Consider the following 13849-nt stretch of genomic DNA (forward strand, 5'->3'; position numbering starts at 1 on the left):
GATCCTATGGTCTGAGAGTAAACACCAGCCATTACATCTGGGTGAATGTGATTTTAGAGTTCAGCTTTTAAAATCACATTCACCCAGATGTAATGGCTGGTGTTTACTCTCAGACCATAGGATCCTATGAAAAACCTGCAGCACCAGTTACCCGGTCTTTTGTTAAAACTAGAGCGGGATAAATGAAATGCTAATTACAGAATATTTGTACCTGAATAGAGCTCAGTTTTAAAGCTAGTGGTCACAATGAGCGGCTGAAAGAGCTCAGCAGGATAACAGCAGAGGAGACGGGGCACATAGGCCTCATCCAGAGGCCAATATACCAACAAGCTTCTTTGTTGGATCATTTGAAATTTGCTCCCAGAGTGGAAGTTTGCAGCCATTCCCCGCATTGTCTCCGTCATTATAACCCTGTCCTCATACCCCGCTACAAACTGCCATGTTTGCCAATGCAGGCTCACCACCTTTATAGGGCAAGTTACTGTTTTTGATCACAATTTATATATAAATCAAGATTTATATCCAGCCATTCAGTAAAGATACTGCTACATGGCTATACATCTTTGTAATTTTTTTAAAATATATTTGGGCAAGTTGGGGTCTCTTGTTATTACACTGACATAAATTTTTGCCATTGAAATATGCCTTTTTTTTTTATGTTACAAAGGTTATAAGGTCTTCGCAAATGCAAAACTTTGCCATGGCGGCGCTCCAAAGCAGCGGCCAAGAACGGCTCCTCTCTACAGTTTCGATTTGTTCATTTTTAATATGCCGCTTTTTTCAAGGCTGCATTTAAAAAAAAGATGAAATGGTCCAGAGAGCTGTTCCAAACGAAATTTCTTTATGTTTTACTCTTGTGTAAACAAAATGAAAAATCTGTCTAAGTCTTGTCATGGATTCCAGTAACACTATTGGCTTGAAATTCTGATTTTCAAACTATTTCACTGAGTGCCCTATAAAGGGTTAACAGGCGTGCACCCACACTATAACAACATTGGCAGACTTTACACATGACGTTCTGCTTTAGAAGCTATTGAATTAATTGTAGATTTTACACCAACTGCATTTTACTCTCTTTAACACAACACCAACTGGTGAGGCTTTAGTGTTACAAGGCCTGTTAAGGCTCCCCCAGCTTCAGCCTGTTTCATTATTTACACTAAAGATTTTCTGTGCAGATACTTTATTCAACTTTTTTTGAATGTAGTCTTGAAGGCTATGATGAATAATTTCATGTGTTTAAGTGTAATTAAACTGGACAAAGCCAGAGGGGCTGCAGACCTGTTATACCTATTCCACACCAGTGAGGGTGCAGTGATGTTGACGCAAAAGTAAAGATGGAAGAGTAGAGTAAAAAAACAATTAACCCAGAGCTGTTTCTTTAGACTGACAATGAGACTTTCTCCACAAACACTGTAGAGGATTAAATCCATAATAAACTGAATAGCTTCTGAACTGCGATTCTAGAGTCTTTTATTGTTGTTTGCATCTGCATATGTGTATAAAGGGAGGGGGGGGCGTGTTTTATGGGAAATTATGTGTTTATAATACAGCAAAACTCTGTTCTGAGAGTTTTCCTTTTAACAGCAGTGCCCGTCTACGTCTGTAGTGAACTTTCAGCATGCAGACACATCGCCATAGTGATAATAATAATCTTAGCTATTCTATTATCCATCTGCTGCGCTTCAGTGGACCTCAGCTTTCCCAACTTACTTTCTTTAATTGGCAGCATCCTCATTAAAATGCTAAGAGCTTCTATTACTAATTCTCATCTGGTGTCACCTTGTAGGACGTAAGAACAGATACCAGCACCAGCAGCATTCGATGCTTGATATTAATGATCAGCAGAAATAACTATTACACTGCTCTAAGGTCTACTACGTGCCCTCTGGGTTAACGACTAGCAATTCAACATTGTGTTGGTCAGAAAGAGATTTTATTAGTATGATCAGATGGTTTATAATCTGGTATCATGCCTGGCTTCTTCTTGTTACATTGAATAAATTACATTTGCTCTATCTGACAGACTAAGATGAAGCATTGTGTGCAGTTCTTTTTTGTTTTTAAAAGTCTTGTGTGCTTTTATATGCTCCCAATTTTACTGTAATGCCCTTAGACAAATGCAACTAACTGCCGTTTGAACTCATCTACTTAGTAAGTGCAGCAGTGTTGGGTGTTATTTGATCTCAGCATAAATGCAGCTTTTCTATAAAGGATTCAGAGGTTTGTAAGATAATATTATTGAAGAAAAAGAATAAGACCAAAGATCACAGTATGCAGGGACAGTTCATAGTAAAACCAGCACCAAGCTGCAGGGACACTTGATGATGGCTTCGTTGATTTATTAAATGGGGCCAAGAAAAGTGACCCCGGAAGAAAATACAATAGTTACAAAAAAGGTTTCCATTCCAATGCAAGGCAATTTTATTTGTATAGTGCAATTCAGTACATTCAACGTGCTTTACATAAATTAGATGATAAAATAGAAGAAAAATAAAAGCAGTATAAAAAGCAAAAGCATTTGTAAAACAAAACAATTGGGAACAAAAAAAGCAGAATAGGGTTGCAACTAATGATTATTTTTTTCATCAATAAATTGGTTGATTTTCTTTTATTTATTAATAATCTGATAGAAAAAGGTTCCTTCTAGATGATTTTTTTTCACAGAATCTAAACCAATTGAATCTAAAACTTTTTTACTTGAGGAATTCTGAATAAAACATATTGACCGACAAAAAAGTTTAATGCAAAAGTTTATATATTTGTATTACGATTTTGTTATAATTACTGCTCTAAGTGGGTTTATCTCTTGGATAAAGACATGTTTTAGTGTCCCTATAATCCAGTTTATGATTATTCGATTACTAAATTAGTTGACGATTATTTCAATAAATGTTTTTTTGAAAATGACCATCTTTTATCTATAATTTATCATGGATATAAGATGGTCATGATAATACATGATATCCATTTTTTGGGGGGGCATAAATGTATTTATTCACTTTTTGTCTTCCCTGTTTCTCCTCTACAGCTCATCTGACAAATCCCTACCATGGAGAAATGCAGGTATGTTGGCTATGACTACACCATGAACCACGACTGTTTTAGAAAGGGTTTAAAATCCCACCTCAGTTTCAGATTATTAATTCAATTGTAACATTACAATCTGTGACGGAGCCATAATAAGAATAAGGGAAAAATGAATTCTTAACTTGAGTCGGTGTTCTATAACTTACTGATATTAACGCACATCTGCTCTGTAGCTCTGTTCTAAATAAGACATTGTTTACATTGTTAGTGTGATATGTGGATTGCATATCTGTCATGTTTTACTAATGCTCAGTTTTTCAGCTGAGCGGTTGACAGCCCCAAGCCTGTTCTTGCTTTTATAGATATTGAAGCTGTTTTTGCTCTAAAGAAAACAATCAGTAATACGTTGTGGAAAGATTTTCCTCAATTTTATCATATCTTTTGCAGAGAACACATATTGAAAATTACATCCACTAATGTCTTTAATGGCCTATTAATTACATAGCACAAAGCAGAGTTTTGTTGTAGTCATTAATCCTTGATTGTCGATTCTGTCAGAGGAGCCTGTGGGGGGTTATTGTTGTACATATGCAGTGGGAATATTAATACTACATTTGCTGTCTGCTTTCCATTTCCTCACTACAAACATTTCATCAGTGTTAGAACAGCATGCCGGATAAATTAGAATTACTCATGATTGTGTTACTTATGAGTGATAATCATGATGCAGATGATAAATGACAGATACAGGTGTAGATGTACTTTCAGATTTTAGTACTTTAGATTTAGCTGGGAGGTTTAGAGTCCCTCTCTCTGCTTCCGGCTGATTCCATGAGCCAGTGGATGCTCCTCCTGTGACAGAAGTGATACTGCAGAAAGTCTTCTTGCCTCTGGTTATGTCAATGCAGCCACACCTAATGTCCACTGAGAGCAGAGGAAAACAAGCACAGAATCAAGCTTTGCATCTGTGTCAGGCTCTGCAGTGGTCATTGCACTGGCATATGAATAAATTATTGGGGCCTCTTTTTTTTTTTTGCCAGAAACAACACTTTTTTATAAGGAATAGCAACAAAATTGTACAATGATGGGATTTATAATGTATATAAGGCAGTATCAAGTTATTAAAAAGTGTTTTTGATAAAATAATGATGCAGAACTGGCCAACTTTGGGTTAAGAGTCATATCTAGCTGGAATCAAACCCATGACTTTCGGAGGTGACAGCACAAAACTGAACAAAAGGAAAACATTTAAATATCTAGAAAAGTATTGCTTATCTTTAAAAGATATATAAGTCCTGAATTCGTATGATTTAAGCATAACCCCCCTCCCCCACACACAATACTTAATTTGAAATTTGTAAAAGCCTAAAATTATTAAAATAAAACCTAATTGTACAAAAATTCTCAACCGATTAGTTATGAAATGAAGGGAAAAGCTGGTGAACAAAAACTCTAATCATTGGGATATGCACAGATTATGCAATACCTAGAAGTAATAAAATTCATCACATCAAACTTTGACAATCTGTTATTTTATGATAAATTACAAAAAAAAAGAATCTAATGTTTAATACTAGTGAACTTACTTTTATTTTTCTAGATCCTTGGCTGTTATTTAACGGGTTCTCTGAGATCCCATCACTTTTAGTTTTTAGTTATATTTAAGTTATGTTGATTGATTTATATCTCTTTAAATAAGCATTTCTGTTCAAATGACAAAATATCTAATAAATCTGATTATAATGCCCACTAGTTTTACAGCATTATGGACTTTAGAACATTTTACAACTTAAAAAAGATCAGGATGTACTTGTTGATAAGTAGATATATTAAATGACATCTTCCAACAGCACACCCTTTGCTTCTTTCAGGAATGAAATATATAAACAGGAAGCTGTTAAATTTGGAAGTCCTGAAATGGAAACCTAAATCCCCTGACATACATTAACTTCAGATTCTGACAATGCTTTTAGGCCCCCTCTGTGGTAACCGTCTGTCCCTCTTCCTGTTCCTCTTCTGCTCCATTTGGCTTCATCTTAAATAAACATGGTCAAGACACAGTGTTTACCATATATTTATATTGGCACTCCTGGTAAAGACATGTAAAAATACATGCAGGCTTTGAAAATATGCCCAGTGAGTAAGATGGTGCGGTACATTAGTCTCTAAAGCTTAGTGTAGGAGTTAGATCTAAGTGTAACCCTTAGATCTCAGCTTCACCTGCCTCAATAAGGCTTTTTTTGTCCAATCTTCACAAACATAAAGATATGGAGTTGGCTGTGAGGTTGTTACTCTTCCAAATGTCCTGGATACCTTGTTGGAGTGAGCGGCTTCATGGACCTATAAAAAAAAAAAAAAGAAGACATTTATCAGGACTCTAAAGTCTGGCCTAGTTTCTCCAAGGTGTGACTGAAAATAATCTTAGGTCAAACCTAAGCCTAAAAAAGGGGAGAAAAGTCTCTGTGACTGAACCGTGGGTAGGTGTGTTGAAAAAAAGTTTTCTCTCCTGTAAAATGCTGCTTAGACTGAAGGCAAGAGAGTATACTTCAGCACATAGTTCCTGAGTGATGTAATGTGTATGAGCCCTCTGTAGCTAACCACCATTGGTTAGGAATGCCCAAGTGAAGAATTTATTATATTTGTTTTTTAGAAAGCTGGTAGGGTTATTTTATGTTGAGTAAATGGATGCTCCAGCTGTGCAGACAGTTTCACAAAAATTGGAAAGTGCGAAGCACACATTGGGGAGTTGAGTGCTAAACCCTGGTGAGTTTGGCTGGGAAACATTAACCAGAAGGGTCAGCCATCAAAAATCTGCTCCAATAAAAAAGAAAAAAAAATCATCATATTAATAATTTTGTTAATTAGTTTCATGATAATGTATGTTGATGTAAATAATTCCTCTGCCATCCACCAATACTTTGTTACTCAAAAGCAGGGGTGTGGGGAAAAAAGTCGATTATGCGTTATGTCGTGATTTTCGGGTTCCCAATACAATTTGGATTTTTCGGTTCCTAATATCGATAAAAAAAAAAAAAGGTTTTTACCTAAAACAATGAGAGAAAAGGCTACCTCTCTACCGCCACCCTGGCAGATAGAACCGTGGTGTCCTTTTGCTGTGCAGCACAGCGCCATATCTGTAGTTGAGGCAATCAGTGGAACACATGGACCAACTCATACCCCAAACAACATGGTTACCAAAATAACTAAATGATCAATATCTTCTGATGAACATTTTCAACACTTGCTTTTTTATCGATACATTTAATTTTGATAGTTGGGGAAAATATTGCAATATATATTGCAATATCGTGATAATATCGTATCGTTGCTCAAATATTGTTACACATATCATATCGCAACACCAATGCAAATACTCACCCCTACTCAAAGGAAGAGATCAAACCTCCTTTACAAAGCCATTTAAACACTGTGTGTGCGAAAGCTGATTTCTTGTAGAATTGTGCTCCTAATATATATTTTTTAGTTTAAAAGATTGGTTGATACTCATTTATAAGTTAATTTTGTCTGTAAAAACAATTGTGTTAAAAACACCTTTTTAACTGTTGCACCCAAGAAAAAAGTTAAGGGCACCACCTAAAATCAGAGCAAAAAGTTAGTCAGAAGCCCTCTTTATTAAGGTCCGGTGGTTTTTTAAGTTTAAATTTGTAAAATTCCTCCTCTATACCTTTAAATCAAACTGGGTGCTTTGATAGGATAATGATCCCTAACATGTTTTGAAATTAACATTGAAGTTATTCACCTAAATCCCAAAGAAAACCTATTGGGTTAGAAGAAGAGAGCGTAAGAGAAGTAAAGGTTGCCATATTTGATAAAAATTGGTACGATTGCTACTCTTAGGTCAATCAGGATTTAACTTTCTATCTGCAGAAATGTCTATTGTATATTCTGACATTTCAGTTGAAGAACCTTTTTTAGTCTGGCTTGGTTTAACCTCTTAAAATCCACCCCATTGCGGTGACCGTTTTTAAAGCGTTTACAACTAACAACTCAGAACGCATGAAAAATTACAACAGCTCGAGGTTGTAGCTCGAGGTCTGAAATTTTCTGCAGTTGTGGTTGACCTGATGTAGAACAAATGTAATACAATGAGACATGCCTATTCTCAAGCATGTCTTTATTACTGCTGTTGGAAAAAAAAAAGACCTATTATTTTGAATGAGAAAAAAAAAATCCCTGAGTCATGTTTCTTTAGTCACCGTCAGTTTAGGCTGTGTTTTAGTCATATTTTTCATTTTCACATTTTTTTTTATATTTTCAGAAACTTGAAGGCGGTAGCTTTCAAATTATGTATCACACTTTTAATTTGGGCTTACAGTTCATCAGGTATTTTTCCATTTAGGTATGCAGAATAGGCGAGCATTACCCAAAATTAGGTGGGCTTTAATAGGTTAATCCCTTCTGTCAATAGGGAAATAGATGACTGTATGCAAAGTGCAAAGTTTCAAGCTGTCGACCATCTTTATATGCTGTCAACAGCTTTATTAAGGAGTTCAGCTTAAGCATCACTAATGACTTCTTTGCATGATTCAGATTTCATTCACACAGCCAAGAACAAATAGCAGACACACCGTTTGTTTGACTGGATGTTCTCCTCTGTCTTTCGTTTCAGTGATTCCTCAAAAATCCATTGATTCTTTTCATGCCTAAATATACAGGGATGATGGGAAAACATTGAGCACATAAACACTTCCAGTGTCTGTCTGGTACAGCAGCTGATTTAATGACCATAAAAAAGATATGGAGATGGAGGCGAGTTTTAGAGGAGTCTGAATGTTTGTACCCAATTTGAAATTCCTAAATGAGTAAGGCAGTAAAATTGAACGAAACTACTGTAGCAGTTCACAATGGTGAAACTAATGTTGCAGAAATCACCAGTTGTTTGTATTGTTTCCTCTCAGCTGAAAATGTTTGCTTTAATGACTATAATAAATTATCCGAGCCATTCTGTTTGTCTGACTCTGCTCTGCTTCATCCTCAGATACCTCGGCCTCAGGGGACGCCAAGTCTCGAGTGACTGACAGCTCCCAGTCGCCCAGCTACCGGATCAGGACCGAGTCGGAGCAGGTGTCTCTGTACTCCCCGGAGCAGTCCTCTCTTCATGAAAGTGAGGGTCTGTTGTTACATTCTGCCTATCTTTTGCAGTCTTCTGTTCATTTTTCTTTTCTTTTCCCCCTCTGCATGGACCTGAAACATTAATAGTGCATTTTTCTTATTAAATATTTTCTTGTCTTTTTAAATGGCAAGGTCAGCTTGGTCCAAATGTTTAAGTAGAGCCTTTACATGGTCTCTTTGAAGCAAAACTTTTGTCCTGTCGCCTTATTTCCCTTGTTCTTTTTTTTTTAATGATACAGATTCAGAATGATGGGAAATTAAATGTATCACCCTGCTGTTGCTGCACATGATCTCCTTTTCTGCACTCACTAGGGATTGGTGATATAGACTTAAAGGTTTATTGTATCACAACCAAAGTCATGATAAGAGGCAGTGAATACAGTGTTTTTTTGGTACGATTTCAACGCGGGTCACATGAGTCAGTGAGCCGTTGCCACTGCCACTAACATCAGATTGTTCCCACGTTTAAACGGGTTTTGGACCAGTATGAAAGGGGTCTACGGCCATTTCTCGGTTCACAAGAGCTCTTTTTCTATAGAATATTTATATATGAAATGAGTTATTCTTCAGTATTTCATTGAACTAGCTGTACTGTCCAACCAGGGATTGTGCTGCTTCAATTAAAACATTGCAGGGTATAACATGGCTTAAAATGTCTCTACAGTTTTTGTCTCTACAGTCCGTACATTTTTTTGATTATTCTTCTGTTATACTTTGGATTCTGGGAAGAAAGTTTGATAAAATAATCAAAGTATTCATCACTGTAAACAGATTTTCAAAATATTCCCAATTTGAATTCTTAGCATTTACAATTAGAGTCTTTGTTTCTGAATGCTAATACAGTCCTAACCAGCTATACCTGCTCTGCAAACAGAGGATAACAGCATTTGCTAAAGCAGAGGCTACATATGAATAAAGGCCCGCTTTTTGTTTTGCACATAGTCCTCCAAATCTCAAGCTTTGGTGTTATGGTTTGGTCTTTAATGCAGTATTGAGTGATGATAATACTTGATCACTCAGCATATTTTAGAAAGGTTAAATTATAGCACAATAAATCATGAGATGCTAGAGGTGTTGTTTTCGTGCTGTGCCATTAGAAAAGCCATGCTGGTAAAGGTCATAGCTGTTGTGAAACCTCTTATGGTATTTACTTGTTTTTTTTTTGTGTCTCGTTTCTATCTCCTTCCTCTACATTTCATTTATGTCTGTTTCTGTCACCTTCTCTCTCAGGGTCTGCGGGGAATTCGTGTGGCTCGGCTCAGATGAACTCCTACTCTGACAGCGGCTATCAGGATGCCAGCAGTGGTTACCTCAGCAGGCAGAGCCAGGCCAAGGCCGACCTCAAGATGCAGCAGTCCTTCCCTGTAGCTGGCTCCAGCACATTAATGAGGAATGCCAGGGCTGAGGGACAAGCTTCATCGCAGGTAATGACATCAGGGGTATCTGAAGCCTAACGCTGTTTGTTACATCTAATTACCTTTCTTCTATATAGGATATAAAAATTACGAATGGCACCAAAAAGGCAAAGGTCAGATACAACTAATAATACATGTTGAGATGTTATATAAAGTACCTTAGTGAGCCATCCATCTAAATAGAAGTGAACGCCATTTTTTCACACGCTGCTGAAAACTGCCAGTCAGCTGGCCGATAAAAATCTACATCTTTGACCTTAACAAGAAAAACATTATTTTAGATCCCTTAAAATGAGGCAGGGAAAAAGGGGTATGTAATGGAATAACGGGTCCATGTACTGGGCACTGGATTTTGATTTCATAAGGAAAAATCCAAAATTGGAAAACTAACCGTTTCCTTATCCCCAAATAAAATTATTTTAAAAAAGGACCCATTTTTGTTTATTTTCAGATCCCAAATCGGTAGCAAAAAAATACCGTCTGTTTTTTGAATTCCAAAATGAAAAACAAAAATGAAAAAACAAATTTAGACTTTTTTTCCTCCTGATTCAGCTTCCCCCTCCCCTCTCTGTTTTGTTTTTGTAGTGACACGGATGCAGTAGTAACACTGGCATAGAGAGACTTTGCACCATTTATTTTAGTTAGAACTATTGTATTTATGGTTAATATTGCCAGTTTGGGGATTTCATTGAGAATTAGCTAGCAATGCGTAAAACGTACATTGTACTCTATCCATCCATTTTCAGACCATCCATTTTCTTAACCCAGCTGGTACCTATCTCCAGCTGTAAATGGTTGAGAGGCGGGGTACACCCTGGACAGCGTTGCCAGTCCATCACAGGGCAACACAGAGACAAACAGGACAAACAACCATTCATGCTCACATTAGGAGAATTTGGAGAAGCCATTTAACTTAAAAGTCATTTTTTTGGACTGTGGGAGGAAGCCGGAGTACCCAGAGAAAACCCAGGCATGCGCAGGGAAAATATGCAAACTCCTTGCAGAAAGACCCCAGGCCGGGAATCGAATCTGAACCTTCTTACTTCAAGGCGGCAGTGCTACTAACTGCTCCAATGTGCAGCCTACATTGTACTCCCTTTATAATAAAAAAAATAAATAAATAAAAGACAAATTGTATGCCCTGTATTTCCCCCTGGAAGCTTTACTCAAATGTCCAAAACAGGTCAATTTTTTTTGTTTTTGTTTCACTCTTTGGGGTTTCAAAACAAAAATGGGGTCATTTTTTTTGTTGTCCTTTGTTTTTTTATTTTATCTGGTAGTTTTTCTGATTTTTGATTTCCTATTTCAAAACCAAAATCAAATGACCAGCATGTACATGAACCAATTAACCAGCTGATTATAGCTGCAGAATGTTTACTTGTTTTACTCTCTAAAGAGCACAGCAGCAGAAAATTATTTACTTAAACATTTGTACAAGTTAGATGTTTGTTTTACTTCATTATATAATCAGAGTCAAGAAAAGAATAAATTATGTAACGAATCTGTAATAATCAATATACTGTTTTCCTTTCAGCAGTATAAATAATTGTTGCTTTCTGTTTTAGACTAATATGTCCATGAATACCATGAAGCTGTGCTACTTTTACTCCATGTCTAGAATCTCATAACCAGTCCATCAAAACTTTTGGTTTCTGCTTTGAAAGGTTGCCTTAGAGCACTGAAGGTGCAAAGTGAACTAAGCAGCTCATCGTATTCATGCTTCAGACAATGTAGCATACAGTGACTGCAGAGAAACCAAATGGTGCTGTCACACTCTGGAGGGGGTGGAATGATAAAGTAAACATGGCCTACAGTAAAGTCATGCCCTCATGATGAAACCGCTTATATAACGCCGTGTTATTTAAAATGTCATTCTCATCGTAGAAGTTGGTGTATGTCAGAGGGTTCAACACTATACATTAATATTCTCCGTACCATCTTTTAAACTAAGGAGAAATATTCCAATTTTTTATTTTTTTGTCTTTATTACCTACAGGTTCCAGCAGTCACAGCAGCTCTGCCTGGCCGTGCTATGCGAAGGGTTAGCTCAGTGCCTTCTCGCTCTCACTCGCCAGCCTACGCCAGCAGTATTTCCCCCTCCCGCGGCTCCCTGCGTACCCCTGTTGGCAGTGCCTACGGCTCCCCGGTCATAGCGGAACCCAAACCCATCTCCAACATCCACTTCACAACCTTGCCCTCTGTGCAGCGCAGCTGCAGCATCGGCGGCTCACCCTACTCCCCCCAGAAAAACTCCCCTGCAGGGCTGAGACGCATCAGCTCCACAAACTCTCGTTCCGGCTCCGCCAGCCGAACCACCTCGCCGTATCAGATGTCGGCAGGGTCATCGTCGGGTCGCATGGGATCTCCCTTGACGATGGTGGACGGTGTTAACCCTCCGCTGACAAAGCAACCGACTCACTCTTCATCTCCAGTCAGGGCTAGCATGACCGCCGTGCCCCAGCACTACAGCTCCACTCTGCCTCGCTCTGTGCTTCACAACACTGACCCCTATGGACCTCAGAGTTACGACATTTATGAGAGGATGAATCGACCTGACAGCCTCACAGGTGCGCCCCTGATTACACACACACTGCCTATTTTAGTCCAACATTGACTTATATTTAAGAGAAAATTACTGGTTAGGAGTTTAGGGGTGAATAACGTGAAGCTGATTGACATAGAGATGTCTTTATGACAGACTGTGTGTGTGTGTGTGTGGTTGTGGATTGTTTACATTATTAGGACCTTTTTCTAAGAAAATCACTTCCGTGTCTACATCAGTGCTGCCTTAGAGGGACTGCAGCTCGGTCTTAATGGGGGTAAATGTTAATATTGTCCTGCTTAGGGTTACTTTTTAAGATTTGAATCAAAGTAAAATTAAAGCTTAAGTTTGGGTTACCTTGTACACATTAACAAGAAATCCGTATTGTATCACCGTAAGAAGAGCTGTCTGTGTTGAGTGTTTGAGTAATTAATTCCTAAGAACAGATCAGGTTATTTTGGAGAGAGCATGCTTGTCCAAACGGGTTTGTACGTGTCATCCTTGTAAGAGATTGGAGCACAAATGAGAGCTGGCAGATAAACATGATATCACGGGCTTAGCTTGAGCCAAACTAACAGGAAAATACCTGCTTACATTCTGATGCATCTCATGTTCAGAGAGGCTCAGCTGATAAACAGTGTTTATTACATAACATTTTCAAATAATCCAAACTTCCCTAGTACTGTTGCATGGTGAGGAAAGATTATTAAAATACAATCCTCATAAAGATAATGCCATGACACTATAGGGTATGACAATATAGAATTTATTTTTTCAACTAAGCTCCCTCTCATCAGATCAAATCTTTGTCCAATAATTTTTTTTTCCTTCTCAACCCCATGCTGCCTGGAATTTCCTCAGATGCCCTCATTGATGGTGATATTAAAGGTGAAATCTTTATTCTGATGCATTTCTCATTTTTATGTGTCCTTCGTTTAAATGTTAGCTTTGCTTCCACTGGTGCTTTCATCCCTGATCGGTCTAGATGTGAACCTCAGTGGATGCTGTGTATGTCAGTAACTATTAATATCAGCAATCCGCTGGACTACATCTGCGCTCAGTGTTTAATCTGAACCGCAGGGCTGGTATTGGTTAGATTAAGGAGGGATGGATGAAGCAAGGGAGGGAAGGACGGACGGACAGACAGATGGATGAATGGAGGGAGAGATGGATGGATGGAGGGATGGATGAACGGATGGAGGGAGGGAGGGATGGATAGATGGAGGGAGGGATGGATGAATGGAGAGATGGATGAATGGATGGAGGGATGGAGAGAAGGAGGGACTGATGGATAAATGGAGGGAGGGAGTGAGGGAGGGATGGATGGAGGGAGGGAGGGATGGATGGATGGATGAACGGACAGATGGATGGAGGGAGGGAGGGATGGAGGAACGGATGGATGGAGAGAGGGAGGGACTGACGGATAAATGGAGGGAGGGATGGATGGACGGGCAGATGGATGAATGGAGGGGAGGCTGATGGAAGGATGAATGGAGGGAGGGACGGACGGATGGAGGGAGGGAGGGAGGGATGGATGAAGGGACAGATGGATGAATGGAGGGAGGGATGGAGAGAAGGAGAGACTGACGGATAAATGGAGGGAGGGATGGAGAGAGGGAGGGAGGGAGGGACGGACGGACGGATGGATGGATGGAGGGAGGGATGGAGAGAAGGAGAGACTGACGGATAAATGGAGGGAGGGATGGAGAGAGGGAGGGAGGGAGGGACG

General features: G+C 38.7%; 1 protein-coding gene across 6 annotated transcripts in view; it reads left to right on the forward strand.

Annotated features, from left to right (window-relative positions):
* Positions 1–13849, forward strand: part of pkp4 (plakophilin 4) — a 108928-nt gene that overhangs the window by 54640 nt on the left and 40439 nt on the right. For 2 of the 6 annotated variants that reach the window (XM_015378543.1, XM_015378541.1), the window contains exons 4-8: positions 3032–3066; positions 8030–8161; positions 9394–9587; positions 11575–12145; positions 12982–13008. In XM_015378543.1, coding sequence (XP_015234029.1) covers positions 3032–3066; positions 8030–8161; positions 9394–9587; positions 11575–12145; positions 12982–13008 — 959 coding nt within the window. The remainder of the gene's footprint in view (positions 1–3031; positions 3067–8029; positions 8162–9393; positions 9588–11574; positions 12146–12981; positions 13009–13849) is intronic. The other 4 variants (XM_015378542.1, XM_015378546.1, XM_015378544.1 and 1 more) reach the window with 3 other exon arrangements.

The sequence above is a fragment of the Cyprinodon variegatus genome, unplaced genomic scaffold (genome assembly GCF_000732505.1).
Source record: "Cyprinodon variegatus isolate N-32 unplaced genomic scaffold, C_variegatus-1.0 Scaffold174, whole genome shotgun sequence".
In the NCBI taxonomy this organism is placed as follows: Eukaryota; Metazoa; Chordata; class Actinopteri; order Cyprinodontiformes; family Cyprinodontidae; genus Cyprinodon; species Cyprinodon variegatus.